Below are 15859 nucleotides of genomic sequence, written 5' to 3' on the forward strand. Positions count from 1 at the left end.
ACATGACTGTTTTAAAGATTGCATATGAAGGGGAGACGGCACCTGTAATGAAAAGGAAAGGGAATCCCGTCATTTTTATATTTAATTCAAAGTGTTTTCATGCCTAAACAAAGCAAAAGCACAGAACAGACTCGCCTTTAAGAGCAAGGGGCGTCCCCTGGTGGCTGGGCGGTATGGGTTGCGTAAAGGGAGGATCGGCTCTTTAATGTTTATCGCCACCCTTTAGAGAAAGACTGAAAATACGGGTGAAATAGAGGAAAATACCTTTACAGGATGATAACGCGATAGAACTGTAAAATATGGAAGAATCCCGGGAAAAACGGGAGGATTGACAGGTATGGATGTACCCCCCTGCACCCCCCAGTCGCTACACCCCTCTTTGTTTCTGTGTTTTTTGCTGTTTTCATTTATAGCACATCATTTTTCCATCTGGTTTATATACACTATGAACAGCAGCTACGCTAATTATTCTCTTTATTCTCCATTTCCACCTGGGTATACTTATTCCGAGATGCTCAGACTACGCAGCGCCACTGAAGCGATCTAAGACCTGTGAAGAAATGACGCCAAGGTCTCCATAATCCTGGACCAGGCCGTATCCTGAGCTGATGCTGTAGTGGTCATGGAGGAGTGGAGAGCATGAGCATGTAACAGACCCCAGTGACAGACGAGTCTCTGCATTGATCCTGTGGGCCAGCCTGAACACTTGCCGGTGACCTCTCACACCTGCAGCTTCTCCACGATGAACATCCAGCGCTCTCCAGCCTCCAGCACCTAGACTGCAGCTCTGCACAAGACGTTTGGCCAGAGGAGAAATGATGGAGCCCAACTGAACCTGGCTTCTCTCCAGGTTTTTCTCATTCACTTTGGTCAATTGGTGAAGTTTGTTCCTCCACTGTCTCCACTGGCCTGCTTTGTTTGGGTCTTGTGGGGCTGCGCATGGATGGATTTAGTTATACATCATTTATTTATCAGTGTTTGGACTCTCAGCAGTGATTATTAAACCACACTGAACTGAACTGAACTGAACCCTGGACTTTACTAGAACTATGTTAAGATGCTTTGACACAATCTACATTGTAAAAGCGCAGGAGAAATAAACATGAACTGAATTAATAACTCTCCTCAAACCATTTTCCCCATCTTTCTGAATAAAATGCCTACTTTACTACATCCAATCAGCTCGCAGTATAAAAAACAAGCCACGCCCACTGTTTCTCACTTAATATTCCGTTTCTCTAGGAACTGCATCACAAAACAAAAAAAAAATGGTCGCAGCTTCCGGTTCATGTGAACTTCAAGACCGCCCCTCCACCATATGCCCCGCCCTCTCACCACAGCCCCACCCACAGATCCCATCAGGAGCTGGAGTGTGATTAAAGAGGCTGACAGGTGTGAATCTCTTTGAAGTCCAGCAGGTAGAGCAGTTTTCATTAAAAACCATTTCCAGCAACAATAACTCTACAGAGAAATGTTGATTTCACTTTAAACATGATTCGACATCTTAAAAACAGCGTCATGTGTAGAGCAATCTCTCATCAAAACAAGAAAAGCATGGGGAATCCTCAAACTCACCACCAAAGAAGAAAAATAAGACAATATGAGACAAAATAAGAGTTTTTTTGTATTATTTTTTAAAGTCAATATAAACCAGAAGTTGTTGAGACTTTTATTTTAGCATGTTTATGTATCTTCAACTGAAACTGAATATTCAGTAGGGGGCGGGGCTTTCTTTTGTGCTAATTTGAGGGGGTATTAATATGCAGTTGCTATGGAAATCAGACATTTATAAAATGATAACCAAAACAAACACTTATTTCCTTGGATTAACTTGCACAGATTAATTATTTACAATAAAGGTTAGGGTTTGGGTTACAACAAACATTGTCAATTTTAATTTCAAGCAGACTTTAAAACGCATAAATAATTTAAAACAAGTAAAATAATTTGCATAATTTTTAGAATAATGCATATATCAATTTTCTATTTAAACAAAATACTTTTACTGTCATTAAGACCGCCCCTCCCACATACGCCCCACCCTATCACCACAGCCCCGCCCACAAATCCTGTCAGGAGGAGCTGGAGTGTGACTGGAGCGGCTGTCAGGTGTGAATCTCTCTGAAGTCTGTCAGGTAGAACAGTTTTCATTAAAAACAAACATTTCAAGCACCAGAAGAATGCTGATTACCTTCAGACACGCTTTCACATCATAAAAACTGCGTCACGTGTGGAATAATCTCTCAGAAACTTCACCAAAACAAAGCGTCGAGTGTGTCCACCGCGCGGGAATTCTCGAACTGACCACTGAAGAAGAGAACAGTCCGCGGCGCTGAGAGGATGAAACTGCGCTCGCCGGAAAGGCTGGAAAAAGCGGAAATAGCGAGCGCTGTGCCTGTCGGCGGAGGCTGCAGCTGAAGGAGGAACCGCGGAATGTGAGGGGTTTTACGGCAGAACTGGAGCCGCTGGGAGAGTGAGCAGATGTGGGTCAATCCTGAAGCGGTCGCGCTGAAAAACGCGCTCAAACTCTGGGTCACGGAGAGATCCAACGGGCACTTCCTGCTGCAGCGCCGCCGGGGACACGGAGACTCCGCCGGCAGGATCACCGGTGAGTCCCGCTGAGGGTAGTGCTGTGGAGAAACACAACACAACAACAACAACTGCTCTGAGTGTGTTTATTATAACACAACAACTACTTTGAGGGTGTTACTTTAGATTATCATAACACAACAACAACAACAATGGGTATTACTGTACATTATTACAGCACAACAGCAGCTTTGATTGTATAGATTCAACAGCTCTGATGGAATTAATGTAGATTATTATAACATAACATCTGTTCCGAGACCATAGCTGTAGATTGTTCTACCACAATAGCAAGAACAACAGATAAAACTGTAGATAAGTGTAATACAACAGCTGTTCTGAGACCATAACTGTATATTATTCTAACACCAACACCAACAACAACAACAACAACAGGTATTACTGTAGATTATCACAACACAACATCAACTGCTCTGATAAGAGTAACAGGGCTCTCAAGTTTAGGAACAAGTTTGGAGTGAGATGAAGACCAGGGGTGGGGTTGCGACGGTGTTGAAGATGAAGATCTGTTCTGAGAGCAGTGCTGTGGACTATTATAACACAACAACAACAGCTGCTCAGAGTGTGTTTATTATAGCACAACAGCTGCTCAGAGTGTGTTACTGTAGATTATTATAGCACAACAGCTGCTCAGAGTGTGTTACTGTAGATTATTATAACACAACAGCTGCTCAGAGTGTGTTACTGTAGATTATTATAACACAACAGCTGCTCTGAGTGTGTTTATTATAACACAACAACTGCTCAGAGTGTGTTAATGTAGATTATTATAACACAACAGCTGCTCTGAGTGTGTTTATTATAACACAACAACTGCTCAGAGTGTGTTAATGTAGATTATTATAACACAACAGCTGCTCAGAGTGTGTTACTGTAGATCATTATAACACAACAGCTGCTCAGAGTGTGTTACTGTAGATTATTATAACACAACAGCTGCTCTGAGTGTGTTACTGTACATTATTATAACACAACAGCTGCTCTGAGTGTGTTACTGTAGATTATTATAACACAACAGCTGCTCAGAGTGTGTTATTGTAGATTATTATAACACAACAGCTGCTCTGAGTGTGTTACTGTAGATTATTATAACACAACAGCTGCTCAGAGTGTGTTACTGTAGATTATTATAACACAACAGCTGCTCTGAGTGTGTTACTGTAGATTATTATAACACAACAGCTGCTCAGAGTGTGTTACTGTAGATGATTATAACACAACAACTGCTCAGAGTGTGTTACTGTAGATTATTATCACACAACAGCTGCTCAGAGTGTGTTACTGTAGATTATTATCACACAACAACTGCTCAGAGTGTGTTACTGTAGATTATTATAACACAACAACTGCTCAGAGTGTGTTACTGTAGATTATTATAACACAACAACTGCTCAGAGTGTGTTACTGTAGATTATTATCACACAACAACTGCTCAGAGTGTGTTACTGTAGATGATTATAACACAACAACTGCTCAGAGTGTGTTACTGTAGATGATTATAACACAACAACTGCTCAGAGTGTGTTACTGTAGATTATTATCACACAACAACTGCTCTGAGTGTGTTACTGTAGATTATTATAACACAACAACTGCTCAGAGTGTGTTACTGTAGATTATTATAACACAACAACTGCTCAGAGTGTGTTACTGTAGATTATTATCACACAACAACTGCTCTGAGTGTGTTACTGTAGATGATTATAACACAACAACTGCTCAGAGTGTGTTACTGTAGATGATTATAACACAACAACTGCTCAGAGTGTGTTACTGTAGATGATTATAACACAACAACTGCTCAGAGTGTGTTACTGTAGATGATTATAACACAACAACTGCTCAGAGTGTGTTACTGTAGATTATTATCACACAACAGCTGCTCTGAGTGTGTTATTGTAGATTATTATAACACAACAGCTGCTCAGAGTGTGTTACTGTAGATTATTATAACACAACAGCTGCTCAGAGTGTGTTACTGTAGATTATTATCACACAACAGCTGCTCTGAGTGTGTTACTGTACATTATTATAACACAACAGCTGCTCTGAGTGTGTTACTGTACATTATTATAACACAACAGCTGCTCAGAGTGTGTTATTGTAGATTATTATAACACAACAGCTGCTCTGAGTGTGTTACTGTAGATTATTATAACACAACAGCTGCTCAGAGTGTGTTACTGTAGATTATTATAACACAACAACTGCTCTGAGTGTGTTACTGTAGATTATTATAACACAACAGCTGCTCAGAGTGTGTTACTGTAGATGATTATAACACAACAACTGCTCAGAGTGTGTTACTGTAGATTATTATCACACAACAACTGCTCAGAGTGTGTTACTGTAGATGATTATAACACAACAACTGCTCAGAGTGTGTTACTGTAGATGATTATAACACAACAACTGCTCAGAGTGTGTTACTGTAGATTATTATCACACAACAATTGCTCAGAGTGTGTTACTGTAGATTATTATAACACAACAGCTGCTCAGAGTGTGTTACTGTAGATTATTATAACACAACAACTGCTCAGAGTGTGTTACTGTAGATGATTATAACACAACAGCTGCTCAGAGTGTGTTACTGTAGATTATTATAACACAACAGCTGCTCAGAGTGTGTTACTGTAGATTATTATCACACAACAACTGCTCAGAGTGTGTTACTGTAGATTATTATCACACAACAACTGCTCAGAGTGTGTTACTGTAGATTATTATAACACAACAACTGCTCAGAGTGTGTTACTGTAGATTATTATAACACAACAACTGCTCAGAGTGTGTTACTGTAGATTATTATCACACAACAACTGCTCAGAGTGTGTTACTGTAGATTATTATAACACAACAACTGCTCTGAGTGTGTTACTGTAGATTATTATAACACAACAGCTGCTCAGAGTGTGTTACTGTAGATTATTATCACACAACAACTGCTCAGAGTGTGTTACTGTAGATTATTATCACACAACAACTGCTCTGAGTGTGTTACTGTAGATGATTATAACACAACAGCTGCTCTGAGAACAGTGCTGCAGGTCTGTTTACTCTGGGATCAGGCTCAGTCTGCAGGGTTTATTCCTGATCAGTGGCGTTCTGCTCTCCTCCAGGCTCTGCTGGGTGTTTCCTGCATGGACAACATCACAACACACACTGATCACAGAACACGATTCAGCCCTAAACGTTCCCTCAAAGCTTCTGCTTCACTCTTTCATTGTGTACTTCATGTAGACTTGTGCAGTTTAAGCTCAGTTCTGGTCAGTCTGGGCTGACTGGAGATCAGTGAGGTTTACAGGAAGTTTTGCGGTTCTCCTGGTTTATTGCTGTCATGTTTGGTGATGTTAAAGCTGCTCGTTCACTTCAGCATTACCTCAACCTTTGCTCTGAGCTGCTGTGTTTAGGCTGGATCCTCTGCGTGTGCAGTGTTCATCTACAGTAAAAGCTGAGTGTGTGTGTGTGTGTGTGTGTGTGTGTGTGTGTGTGTGTGTGTGTGTGTGTGTGTGTGTGTGTGTGCAGCTTCTGAGTGTGTGTTTATGACCGCACAATCACAGATGATCACTTTATGATGCTGAGATTGAGGAGTCCTGCATAATATTACAGCTGTCCTGCTGGAACTCAATTTACATACTCAAGTGTGTGTGTGTGTGTGTGTGTGTGTGTGTGTGTGTTTGTGTGTTTGTGTGTTTGTGTGTTTGTGTGTTTGTGTGTTTTTTTTAGTGTGTATGTTTGAGTGCATGTGTTTGTGTGTGTATTTGAGTGGAAGTATGTTTGATTCTCAGAGATGGGTTGCAGCTGGAAGGGCATCTGCTGCATAAAAACTTGCTGGATAAGTTGGCGGTTCATTCCGCTGTGGCGACCCCGGATTAATAAAGGGACTAAGCCGACAAGAAAGAAATGTGTATGTTTGAGTTGTGTAAGTGTGTTTGAGTGTTAATGTGTGTGTTTGAGCTTGTTTTTGTGTGAATGTGAGTGTGTATGCATGCGACTGTGTGTGTATGCATGCGACTGTGTGTGTATGCATGCGAGTGTGTGTGTGTTTGTGTTTGAGTGTGAATGTGTGTGTGTTTGAGCTTGTTTTTGTGTGTATGTGAGTGTGTGTGTGTATGCATGCAAGTGTGTTTGTTTGTGTGTGTGTGTGTGTGTGTGTGTTTGTGTTTTTTAGTGTGTGGTGTTTTAGTGTGAGTGTGTATGTTTGAGTTGTGTAAGTGTGTTTGAGTGTGAATATGTAAGTGTGTGTATGCATGTGAGTGCGAGTGTGTGTTTGATTGTGTGTGTGTGTGTTTACTGTGTGTTTGTGTCAGCATGTGTGTTTTATTGTGTGTGTGTGTGTGTGTTTAAGTTTAAGTGTGTATATTTAAGTTGTGTGCTTTTGTGTTTGGGTGTTTGTTTGTGTGAGCATGTGTGTAATGTATGTGTGTGTGTGTGTGTGTATTTGAGTGGAAGTGTGTATGTTTGAGTTGTGTGCGTGTGTGTTTGAGTGCAAAAATGTAAGTGTGTATTTTTAATGTGTGTTTGTGTGTGTGTGTTTGAGTGGAAGTGTGTATGTATGTTTGAGTTGTGTGAGTGTTTTAGTGTAAGTGTGTGTTTGTGTGTGTGTGTTTGCATGCGAGTGTGTGTGTGTTTTTGAGTGTGTGTGTTTGTGTGTTTTGAGTGGAAATTTTGTGTGTTTGAGTTGTGCGATTGTGTGTGAGTTTAAATATGTGTGTATAAGTGTGTGTTTGTTTGTGTGAGTGTGTATGCATGTGTGTGTGTTTTTATGTTGTTTAAGTGGAAGTTGTATTTTGAGTTGTGCGAGTGTATGTGTGTGTGTGTGTGTGTGTATTTGAGTGGAAGTGTGTGTTTGAATGTGTTTGTTTGAATGCTAGTGTATGTATGTGTGTGTGTGTGTGTATTTGAGTGTGAATGTGTGTATGTTTGAGTTATGCAAGTGTGTATTTGAGTGTGAATATATATATGTGTGTCTGTGTGTTCGTGTGTGTGTATGTATGTATGTATGTGTGTGTATGTATGTATGTATGTATGTATGTGTGTGTGTGTGTAAATGTTTGTGTGTGTGTGCTGTTTAAGTGGAAGTTGTTTGTTGAGTTGTGCGAGAGTGTGTTTCCATTTGTGTGTGTGTGTGTGAGAGGGAGAGTTTGTGTGTATTTTGAGTGGAAGTGTGTGTAGTGTGTTTGTTTGAATGTGAGTTTATGCTTGTGTGTGTGAGTGTTTTGAAGTTTGCGTGTGTGTGTCTGGGTGTGTGTTTCTGTGAGCATGTGTGTTTTTAGTGTATGTGTGTGTGTGTGTGTGTGTGTGTGTGTGTGTGTCACTCAGAGTTCTAAATCAGTAGGTTTAGAAGGCTGTGTTGGTGTTTGATCTGGGCAGAAAGTGTGTGTGTGTGTGTGTGTTTAGACTGGAGTGTTTCCAGGAGAGCCGGTTCTTTGTCTCCTCTTTCTCTTTCTTGTGTAGACAGGAGCAGGAATGTAAACATTGGACTTCACACACTTCCTCTTCCTCTCCAGTCTACCTGAAGATCACCAGCAGATATCTGACTGATCTCACCACAGGCTGCACTGAAGCTCCTCATGGGTTATTGTTATGATTGTGTGTGTGTGTGTGTGTGTGTGTGTGTGTGTGTGTGTGTGTGTGTGTGTGTGTGTGACCTCTTGAGCAATGAGCTGAACCACTAGAATACACTGCAGTCTGAGCCGGAGCTTGAGTGTGTGTGAAGTCAGACACTAGTTCTGCTGTAAATCGAGTGTTTAACAGCCAACATCTGTCAAATTCAGTGACGTTCTTCATCACATGGCTTGATTCAGTGTTAAAATAAAACGCTGGTAATGCTGTCACATGACAGTCTGTTGTGTTCTGATGTGATTTTGACTGCTGTGGAATAACTGTAATCATTCAGTGGAGGGATATGCAGCTGTAATGCGCTCTAAACCTGCCGGAACTACTTTACCTGTGCCTTTATCTGACCTTTATTTAACCAAACACCTGGGTGTCACGGTGGTGCAGTGGGTAGCATGATTGCCTCAAAGCACTCAGGTCTCTGGTTTGAGTCTCGGCTGGGTCAGTTGGTGTTTCTGTGTGGAGTTTGCATGTTCTCCCCGTGTTGGTGTGGGTTTCCTCCGGGTGCTCCGGTTTCCCCCACAGTCCAAACACATGCGGTATAGGGGAACTGATCAACTACACTGGCCGTAGTGTATGAGTGTGTGTTTGTGTGAATGAGTGTGCATGGGTGTTTCCCAGTACTGGGTTGCAACTGGAAGGGCATTCGCTGTGTAAAACATATGCTGGAATTGTTGGCGGTTTATTGGCAATTTTTTGCACTCGCACAAATGCTCCCAAATATATTTTGTTATAGATTTATAACAAAATTCTTATAAATTGTTAATCAACATTTTTTTAAATTTCCACTGTTTATTTGATTTATTTATAGTTGGCAGGATTTACCTTCAATACATGTTTGAATGCATATGTGTAAGTGCAAGTGTGTTTGTGTGAGTGATGTGTGTGTGTTCTTGCTTATACACATTAACAGATAGACTCTAGAAGTATGAAATGTTAGTTTTGTGTGTGTGCGTGCGTGTGTGTGTGTGTGTGTGTGTTTCACATCAGGCTGATCATGTGCATATTTCTCTGTGGTTAATTCTTCTCTGCTTGTGTGTGTGTGTGTGTGATTGTGTGTGTGTGCCAGCCTGGTGTTTGTGTAGTTTCGGGCGACCGCAGCTCGACTGTGAAAGTGAAACTCCCTCATGCAGATGTTGATCAGGCCGTATGAAGCGTGATATGTTAATACATTCGCACCACTCCTCCTCAAACAGACGCACACAATAATAACACAATGCTGGACTAATGCACAGGCGCAGATGATGCTGGAGTTAGTGCTGGAATATGACAGCAGCACTTCTGTGTCTGTAATTACACAGAGACTGACATAAGCTGAGATTACACAGTAATCAGGGGAGAATTTTACAGTCACAGAATGATTCTACTTCTAGTGTGTGAATACTCCGCAGTTAACGTGTGGTTTCTGCTCAGTTGTGTATGTTTGCATAATCTGTGTAAAAGTTTTCTTTGAATTAATCCATAACTAAAAAGCACATGTTAATGTTAGGCCCAAGCTGTTTTTTACATGCATTTTTTGTTTGTCTTTGCTATTTGGGCTTATTGGAACCTAATTAGAATAAAAATCTAAGTATCATCTTTTGATATGATGCACTTTTAGAGAAAAATGATGTCCATATATGTGGACTTGTGGTCCAAATTTACATAAAACACTTTTTCCTGACTGTTTTTAATGCATAAATAACATAGACATTTTTTTTTATTGCTTTCACTATCAGAGAGTAAAAACAAACATTTTTTTTCCATTTTGGACAGTTAAAAATAGTGTTTGGGACATTTCATATGCTGCAAAACAGTTGCAGGATGACACTGTATGTCTGTAATAAAATATAAAACATTCAAAGTATTTTAAATTAACACTTAAGAGCTCAAATGTGCTGTCCACATATGTGGACACTCAAGCCCTAGGAGGTTAAAGGAGCAGCTCACGTGGTGTTTTAAATGCCTTTCGAAGCATGTGCGTTTGAGTTTGTAGTAGGAATATCTCGATACCAATAATTCACATTATGATACTATGCCAGCTGACGTATCGTGAGACCTAGTAGTATTGCGATACTGTAATTCATAACTCGAATCTATGAAATAAAGAAAATTGTCAGCAATACTATATTTTACATGTTACATTTACATTTAGTCATTTAGCAGACGCTTTTATCCAAAGCGACTTACAGATGAGGACAAGAAAGCAATTTACACAACTATAAGAGCAACAATGAAGAAGTGCTGTAGGCGAGTTTCAGGTGTGTAAAGTGCAAGAAGCAAAACATTAGTCATTTTTTGGTAGTACAGTTAGCGGTGGAGTCAGAGAGGCAATTGCAGGGAGGGAAGTGGAGACTAAATAGTTGAGTTTTTCTTAAAGACAGCGAGTGACTCTGCTGTTCTGATGCAGTTAGGGAGTTCATTCCACCAACTGGGCAGATTGAATGCGAGAGTTCGGGAAAGTGATTTCTTCCCTCTTTGGGATGGAACCACGAGGCGACGTTCATCCACAGAACGCAAGTTTCTGGAGGGCACATACATCTGCAGAAGCGAGAGCAGATAAGAAGGAGCAAAGCCAGAAGTCACTTTGTAAGCAAACATCAGAGCTTTGAATTTGATGCGAGCAGCAACTGGCAGCCAGTGCAAACGGATGAGCAGCGGAGTGACATGTGCTCTTTTAGCTTCATTAAAGACCACTCGTGCTGCTGCGTTCTGGAGCAGATGAAGAGGCTTGATAGAGTTAGCTGGAAGCCCGGCTAGTAGAGAGTTGCAATAGTCCAGTCTGGACAAGGAGTTGAGCTGCATGTTCAGATAGGAAGGGTCGGATCTTTCTGATGTTATGGAGTGTGAATCTGCAAGATCGAGCAGTTCTAGAGATGTGGTCAGAGAAGTTTAGTTGGTCATCAATCTTTACTCCAAGGCTTTTCACCATTTTGGATGCAGTAATGGTTGCCCCGTCCATCTGGATTGAAAAGTTATGGTGTAGAGTCGGGTTGGCAGAAACTTCAAGCATTTCTGTTTTCGTGAGGTTAAGCTGAAGATGATGATGGTGTGAAATGTCTGACAGGCAGGCTGAGATGCGAGCTGAAACACCTTAGCTCACAATTCATGCTATTACCTACTGCCTGCAATATGGTCTTATTCTCCATCTTTAATCCTACCCACCACCTGAACCCAACTACTGCCTTAATGACTATTAATAAGCAACTAATTAGCTGTTTATCGAGCAAATAGTCTTAGTTAATGGTTCGTTAATTGTGACTCAATAAAGTGTTACTGGTATGTTTTGCGAGTGCTCATTGTGAATGAGTGTAGTAGGTTTGATGTGTGTGTGTGTGTGTGTGTGTGTGTGTGTTTCAGGTCTGCTGGTGGGTGCACTGGACACTGTGCTGGACTCTAATGCTCGAGTGGCTCCGTTCCGGATCGTTCTGCATGTGCCTGAATCTCAGCTCAGCTGGGTCATAGCCAGCGGTGAGAGTGTGTTTATCTCTCATTCACACCAGTGTGTTCCCAGGTGCTCGTGTGTGTCTTTGTTCGTGTGTGTGTGTGTGTGTGTGTGTGTGTGTGTGTGTGTTCGTGTGTGTGTGTGTGTGTGTTCGTGTGTGTTCGTGTGTGTTCGTGTGTGTTCGTGTGTGTTCGTGTGTGTTTGTGTGTGTGTGAGTGAATGCCAGTGTGTGCCACATGGATGCTTGTGCAGGGTTCAACACTAAGGATTTTTTTCTAATGGCTCGATCGGGCCGGTGGTTCAGATTTTTACTTGCCCTGCCAAAATGTTCACTGGCCCCACCAAAACAAATGAGTTAATAGCCATTTCTCAGCTACATATTTTAAATAGTGTGTCAAAAGCCAAACATTACTGTATACATACACTTAATTCAGCATAACTTTTCTTTATATATATATATATATCCAGGGCTCAAAATAAAGCTTTTTTCTTGGTAGCAGTGGTGTCCCTTACTTCAAAAATGTAGTCGCACCAGCCAAAATTTTGTCGCACCCACCAAAAATTATGAGCATCTACAAGTTTTCTATGACCATATTTAACAGACAAACAAAACTCTGCATGTGTTCACCGGCCCTGCAAACACTGCTGTTAGTGGCGGCCCCAGAAAATTTTCCTAGGGGTGGCCAGAAGAGGCCGCACCAAATCTTGGGGTGGCACACAAAAGAAATTCTGAATTCAGTGTAATGTTATATTTTTGTTTCTGGTAAATGAAATTATTTAATTAATTACTCTTGAAATATTGCAATTTATTCCTTGAAATAATTCAGCAAGTACATGTGCAAACCAGAAAAAAAATAAAAATCAATATTTAATTTAAAAACACTTTTCATATATATATATATAATAATAATAATAATAATAATTATTATTATTATTATATGTGTTATATTTCACATACTTTTATTTTGCAGCATACAGTATGCGCCATGTCTGAATGAGTTAATAAAACAATAAAATAAAAAAATGAACAGACTGAACAAAAGGCATTACTATTTACACACACACTCTCTAAACAGACCCTAATAATATCATTTATGCATATCCCTTTTCGAGCCACATTATTATTAATGCAGCTTTTTCTATTGATATACCTAAAGGTAAATATTAAATTGCCATTGCTGTCTATTGAAGGTGTGTGTGTGCTGTCAACGATGATCGGGGAGGGCAGTGACGGTTCTAGTTTAAATGACATCCTGGGCAAACCACCCCATACACCCTCAGCCCTCTTAAATTGTTAGATTTGTTATTCAATAAATACAACAATTTATTCTAAATAATACAATTATTATTAATATTATAATACAATTATTATTTTAAATAAATAACAGAAATCAATCTTAAATGTTACTGGAAAACAATGTAACAACTGGAGTGACATGCCAAGATCACTTAAGAAACCTTTTGCATGAATATTAATTATGATAATTCTCAAGAATACAAAAAAAAGTTTTATAAAATTATCTGTTGTCTTAGACCCGACTCGTGGCCGAGAATTAATGTTGTGAAGTCTTTCCTCCCTGACTCTTTATCCCCCTTTTTGTTTAATAGCCATGCTTAGTGAAAGTAACATCATTGTCATATTATATGAACTTTAGATTTGTCGACTTGCAAAACTCCCTGAATGCGACACCTCTGCACAAAAGTCTGTTACTCCGGTTTCACGGCGCGTATTTTATCGGCGTGCATGTAAACAACTGGGATTTACACAGGAGTGCGTGAGGAATGGTTTTCTGCGCGCATGTGTCAGTTTGCTTTCACCAGAGTTGAACCAGGAATTTAAACCATTCCTGAGCGCTGCGTTTGATGTTTCTTTGTGCAAAGATGCGTGAATGTCTCCTAAATCCATGCATAAGGTGAACATTTTACAATAAAAACAGTTTTATGCAGCGCTGGTTTGTGGACCCTGATAGGCTGGTTTACAATTCTAAGATGCATGGCACTGTTCATATTTCTGCTGCACCACAGACCGCCGTCTGATATCCAGCGTGCGACCCCCTTTAAGACAACTGACAAACAGTCAGAACCAAATGAAACTTTGCTGAAAAGACAACACTGATCCAGTAATGATCCTGTCTACTGTCCCGAGCGTCTCGCACGCTGGCCCCGGGCCATCAGGCAGTTCTTATTGTCAAGACCTGCTTTGTGTGTGTACGTGCATGTGTGTGAGTGTGTGCATGTGTGTTTGCATGCATGTGTGTGCATGTACGTCCATGTGTGTTTGTGTGTGCATGTGTGTTTGCATGCATGTGTGTGCATGTACGTCCATGTGTGTTTGTGTTTGCATGTTTGTATGTGTGCATGAATGTGTGTTTTTGTGCATGCATGTGTGTTTGCATGCATATTTGTGTGTTTGCGTGCATGTGTGTACGTGCTTGTGTGTTTTTTTTTGTGAGTGTGTGTGAATGTACGTGCATCTGCTTGCATGTTTGTGTGTATGCGTGCATGCTTGTTTGGGTGAATGTTTGTGCATGTGAATGTATGTTTGTGTGTGTGTGTGTGCATACATGTGTGTGTGCGTTTGTGTGTTTGCATGCATGTGCATGTGTGTGTATGACATTGTGCTCTGTATGTGTTCAGGAGGGACGATAGAGGAGGTGATGAAACACTGGAAATGGCTGGATCAGAACCTGCTGCCGTACATGGCTGTGTTTGAGAATAAAGAAGATGCCGCCAGTTTTGTTCAGGGCAAAGTCAAAGTAGGACCTTACAGCAGACACACACAAACTAACAATGAGTCCAGCAGCTCAGGGACATTATCTATGAAAATTACTCTTCATTTATTCTCCCTCATGTGGAATTGATCTGGTAAGAAGGTTTCTCTGTAATGTTTTCCTGCAGGGTTTGATTGCGGAGGAGGTTTTGGGTGGTCAGGCAGCTCATGAAGATGATCCCGCACGCTTTCGGGAAGATCTGGTGCGTTTCGAGCAGCGCTTCGGCCTCCCGCAGCGAGAGAAGCTGGTGGTGCATTACTCCTGCTGCTGCTGGAAGAGCCGTGTCCCGCGGCAGGGCTCGCTGTACCTCACCACCAACCACATGGCCTTCTACTCATTCCTGCTGGGCAAAGAGGGTGAGAGGACAACATCTGTTTATTTCTGAAACAAATCATCGGTAACCCTATAAAAACTGCACACTATCAATCATTTACCAAGCATCAGCAAGTAGGTAACTCATCATTTGTTAAGCATTAACTCTACAATAATAAACATTAGTTTGCAGTATAACTACAGCTACAAATGCTGCATTCTTGACTTCTAAGCGCATGTATAATGTGGTCAGTCATGGTGTTTTCATACTCTGTTAATGATAAACTTTTCACCACTAAGGTAAGTATTGCATTATCTACAAACCGTCTGTATTTAGGAGTAGTAGAAGGCTTTTAAGATCATTCAGAATGAGTAAGAAATGATTAATAAACTATTCAAATAAATGTTTGTACATCTTAGTTTTCATGCATATAGCAAAGGTTACTCTGTATATCAATAAATGCTTTATTAACACCTTCTTGCAGTTTTGTGACCGAATCTGAGAACTATTTATGCTTTAAAAATCCATTATAAATAATAAATAAAAGCTCAGAATGAAATGGAAATTAAATCTTTTCTAAAAAATAAAGTTATTGTACAGTTTAAACATTGCATAATAACATCTTTATGTGGTTTTGTGACCTTCAGTAGAGTAAAATACAGTAAATATGTTGATTAAATTCATTACTCAAAGGAAGGGAAAATGGAAGTGAATCACATCTGCATGTACAGACAATCACATCTGCATCTATAGCCAATCACATCTGCATGTACAGACAATCACATCTGCATCTATAGCCAATCACATCTGCATGTACAGACAATCACATCTGCATCTATAGCCAATCACATCTGCATGTACAGACAATCACATCTGCATCTATAGCCAATCACATCTGCATCTACAGACAATCACATCTGCATCTCTAGCCAATCACATCTGCATATACAGGCAATCACATCTGCATATATAGCCAATCACATCTGCATCTACAGACAATCACATCTGCATCTATAGCCAATCACATCTGCATCTACAGACAATCACATCTGCATCTATAGCCAATCACATCTGCATCTACAGACAATCACATCTGCATCTATAGCCAATCACATCTGC

General features: G+C 40.5%; 1 protein-coding gene and 1 long non-coding RNA gene across 7 annotated transcripts in view; one reads left to right on the forward strand and one right to left on the reverse strand.

The window, feature by feature from the left end:
- Positions 1-2097: 2097 nt before the first annotated feature.
- On the reverse strand, positions 2098-4487 carry LOC148679662 (uncharacterized). The gene is made up of 4 exons (XR_015944852.1): positions 4385-4487; positions 3565-3850; positions 2965-3212; positions 2098-2922 (listed from the first exon to the last, which is right to left on the reverse strand). It is a non-coding gene; the product is annotated as an uncharacterized LOC148679662 (long non-coding RNA).
- The window catches only part of tbc1d8 (TBC1 domain family member 8), a 51282-nt gene continuing 37790 nt past the window's right edge, over positions 2368-15859 (forward strand). For all 6 annotated transcript variants that reach the window (XR_015499923.1, XR_015499924.1, XM_087268461.1 and 3 more), the window contains exons 1-4: positions 2368-2608; positions 11572-11682; positions 14294-14412; positions 14555-14783. Coding sequence is in view for 4 of the 6 variants with exons in the window: in XM_087268461.1 (XP_087124587.1) it covers positions 2482-2608; positions 11572-11682; positions 14294-14412; positions 14555-14783 (586 nt within the window). In the remaining 2 variants the exon portion in view is untranslated. The remainder of the gene's footprint in view (positions 2609-11571; positions 11683-14293; positions 14413-14554; positions 14784-15859) is intronic.

The sequence above is a fragment of the Danio rerio genome, chromosome 9 (genome assembly GCF_052040795.2).
Source record: "Danio rerio strain M-AB ecotype USA chromosome 9, GRCz13ab, whole genome shotgun sequence".
NCBI classification, from domain to species: domain Eukaryota; kingdom Metazoa; phylum Chordata; class Actinopteri; order Cypriniformes; family Danionidae; genus Danio; species Danio rerio.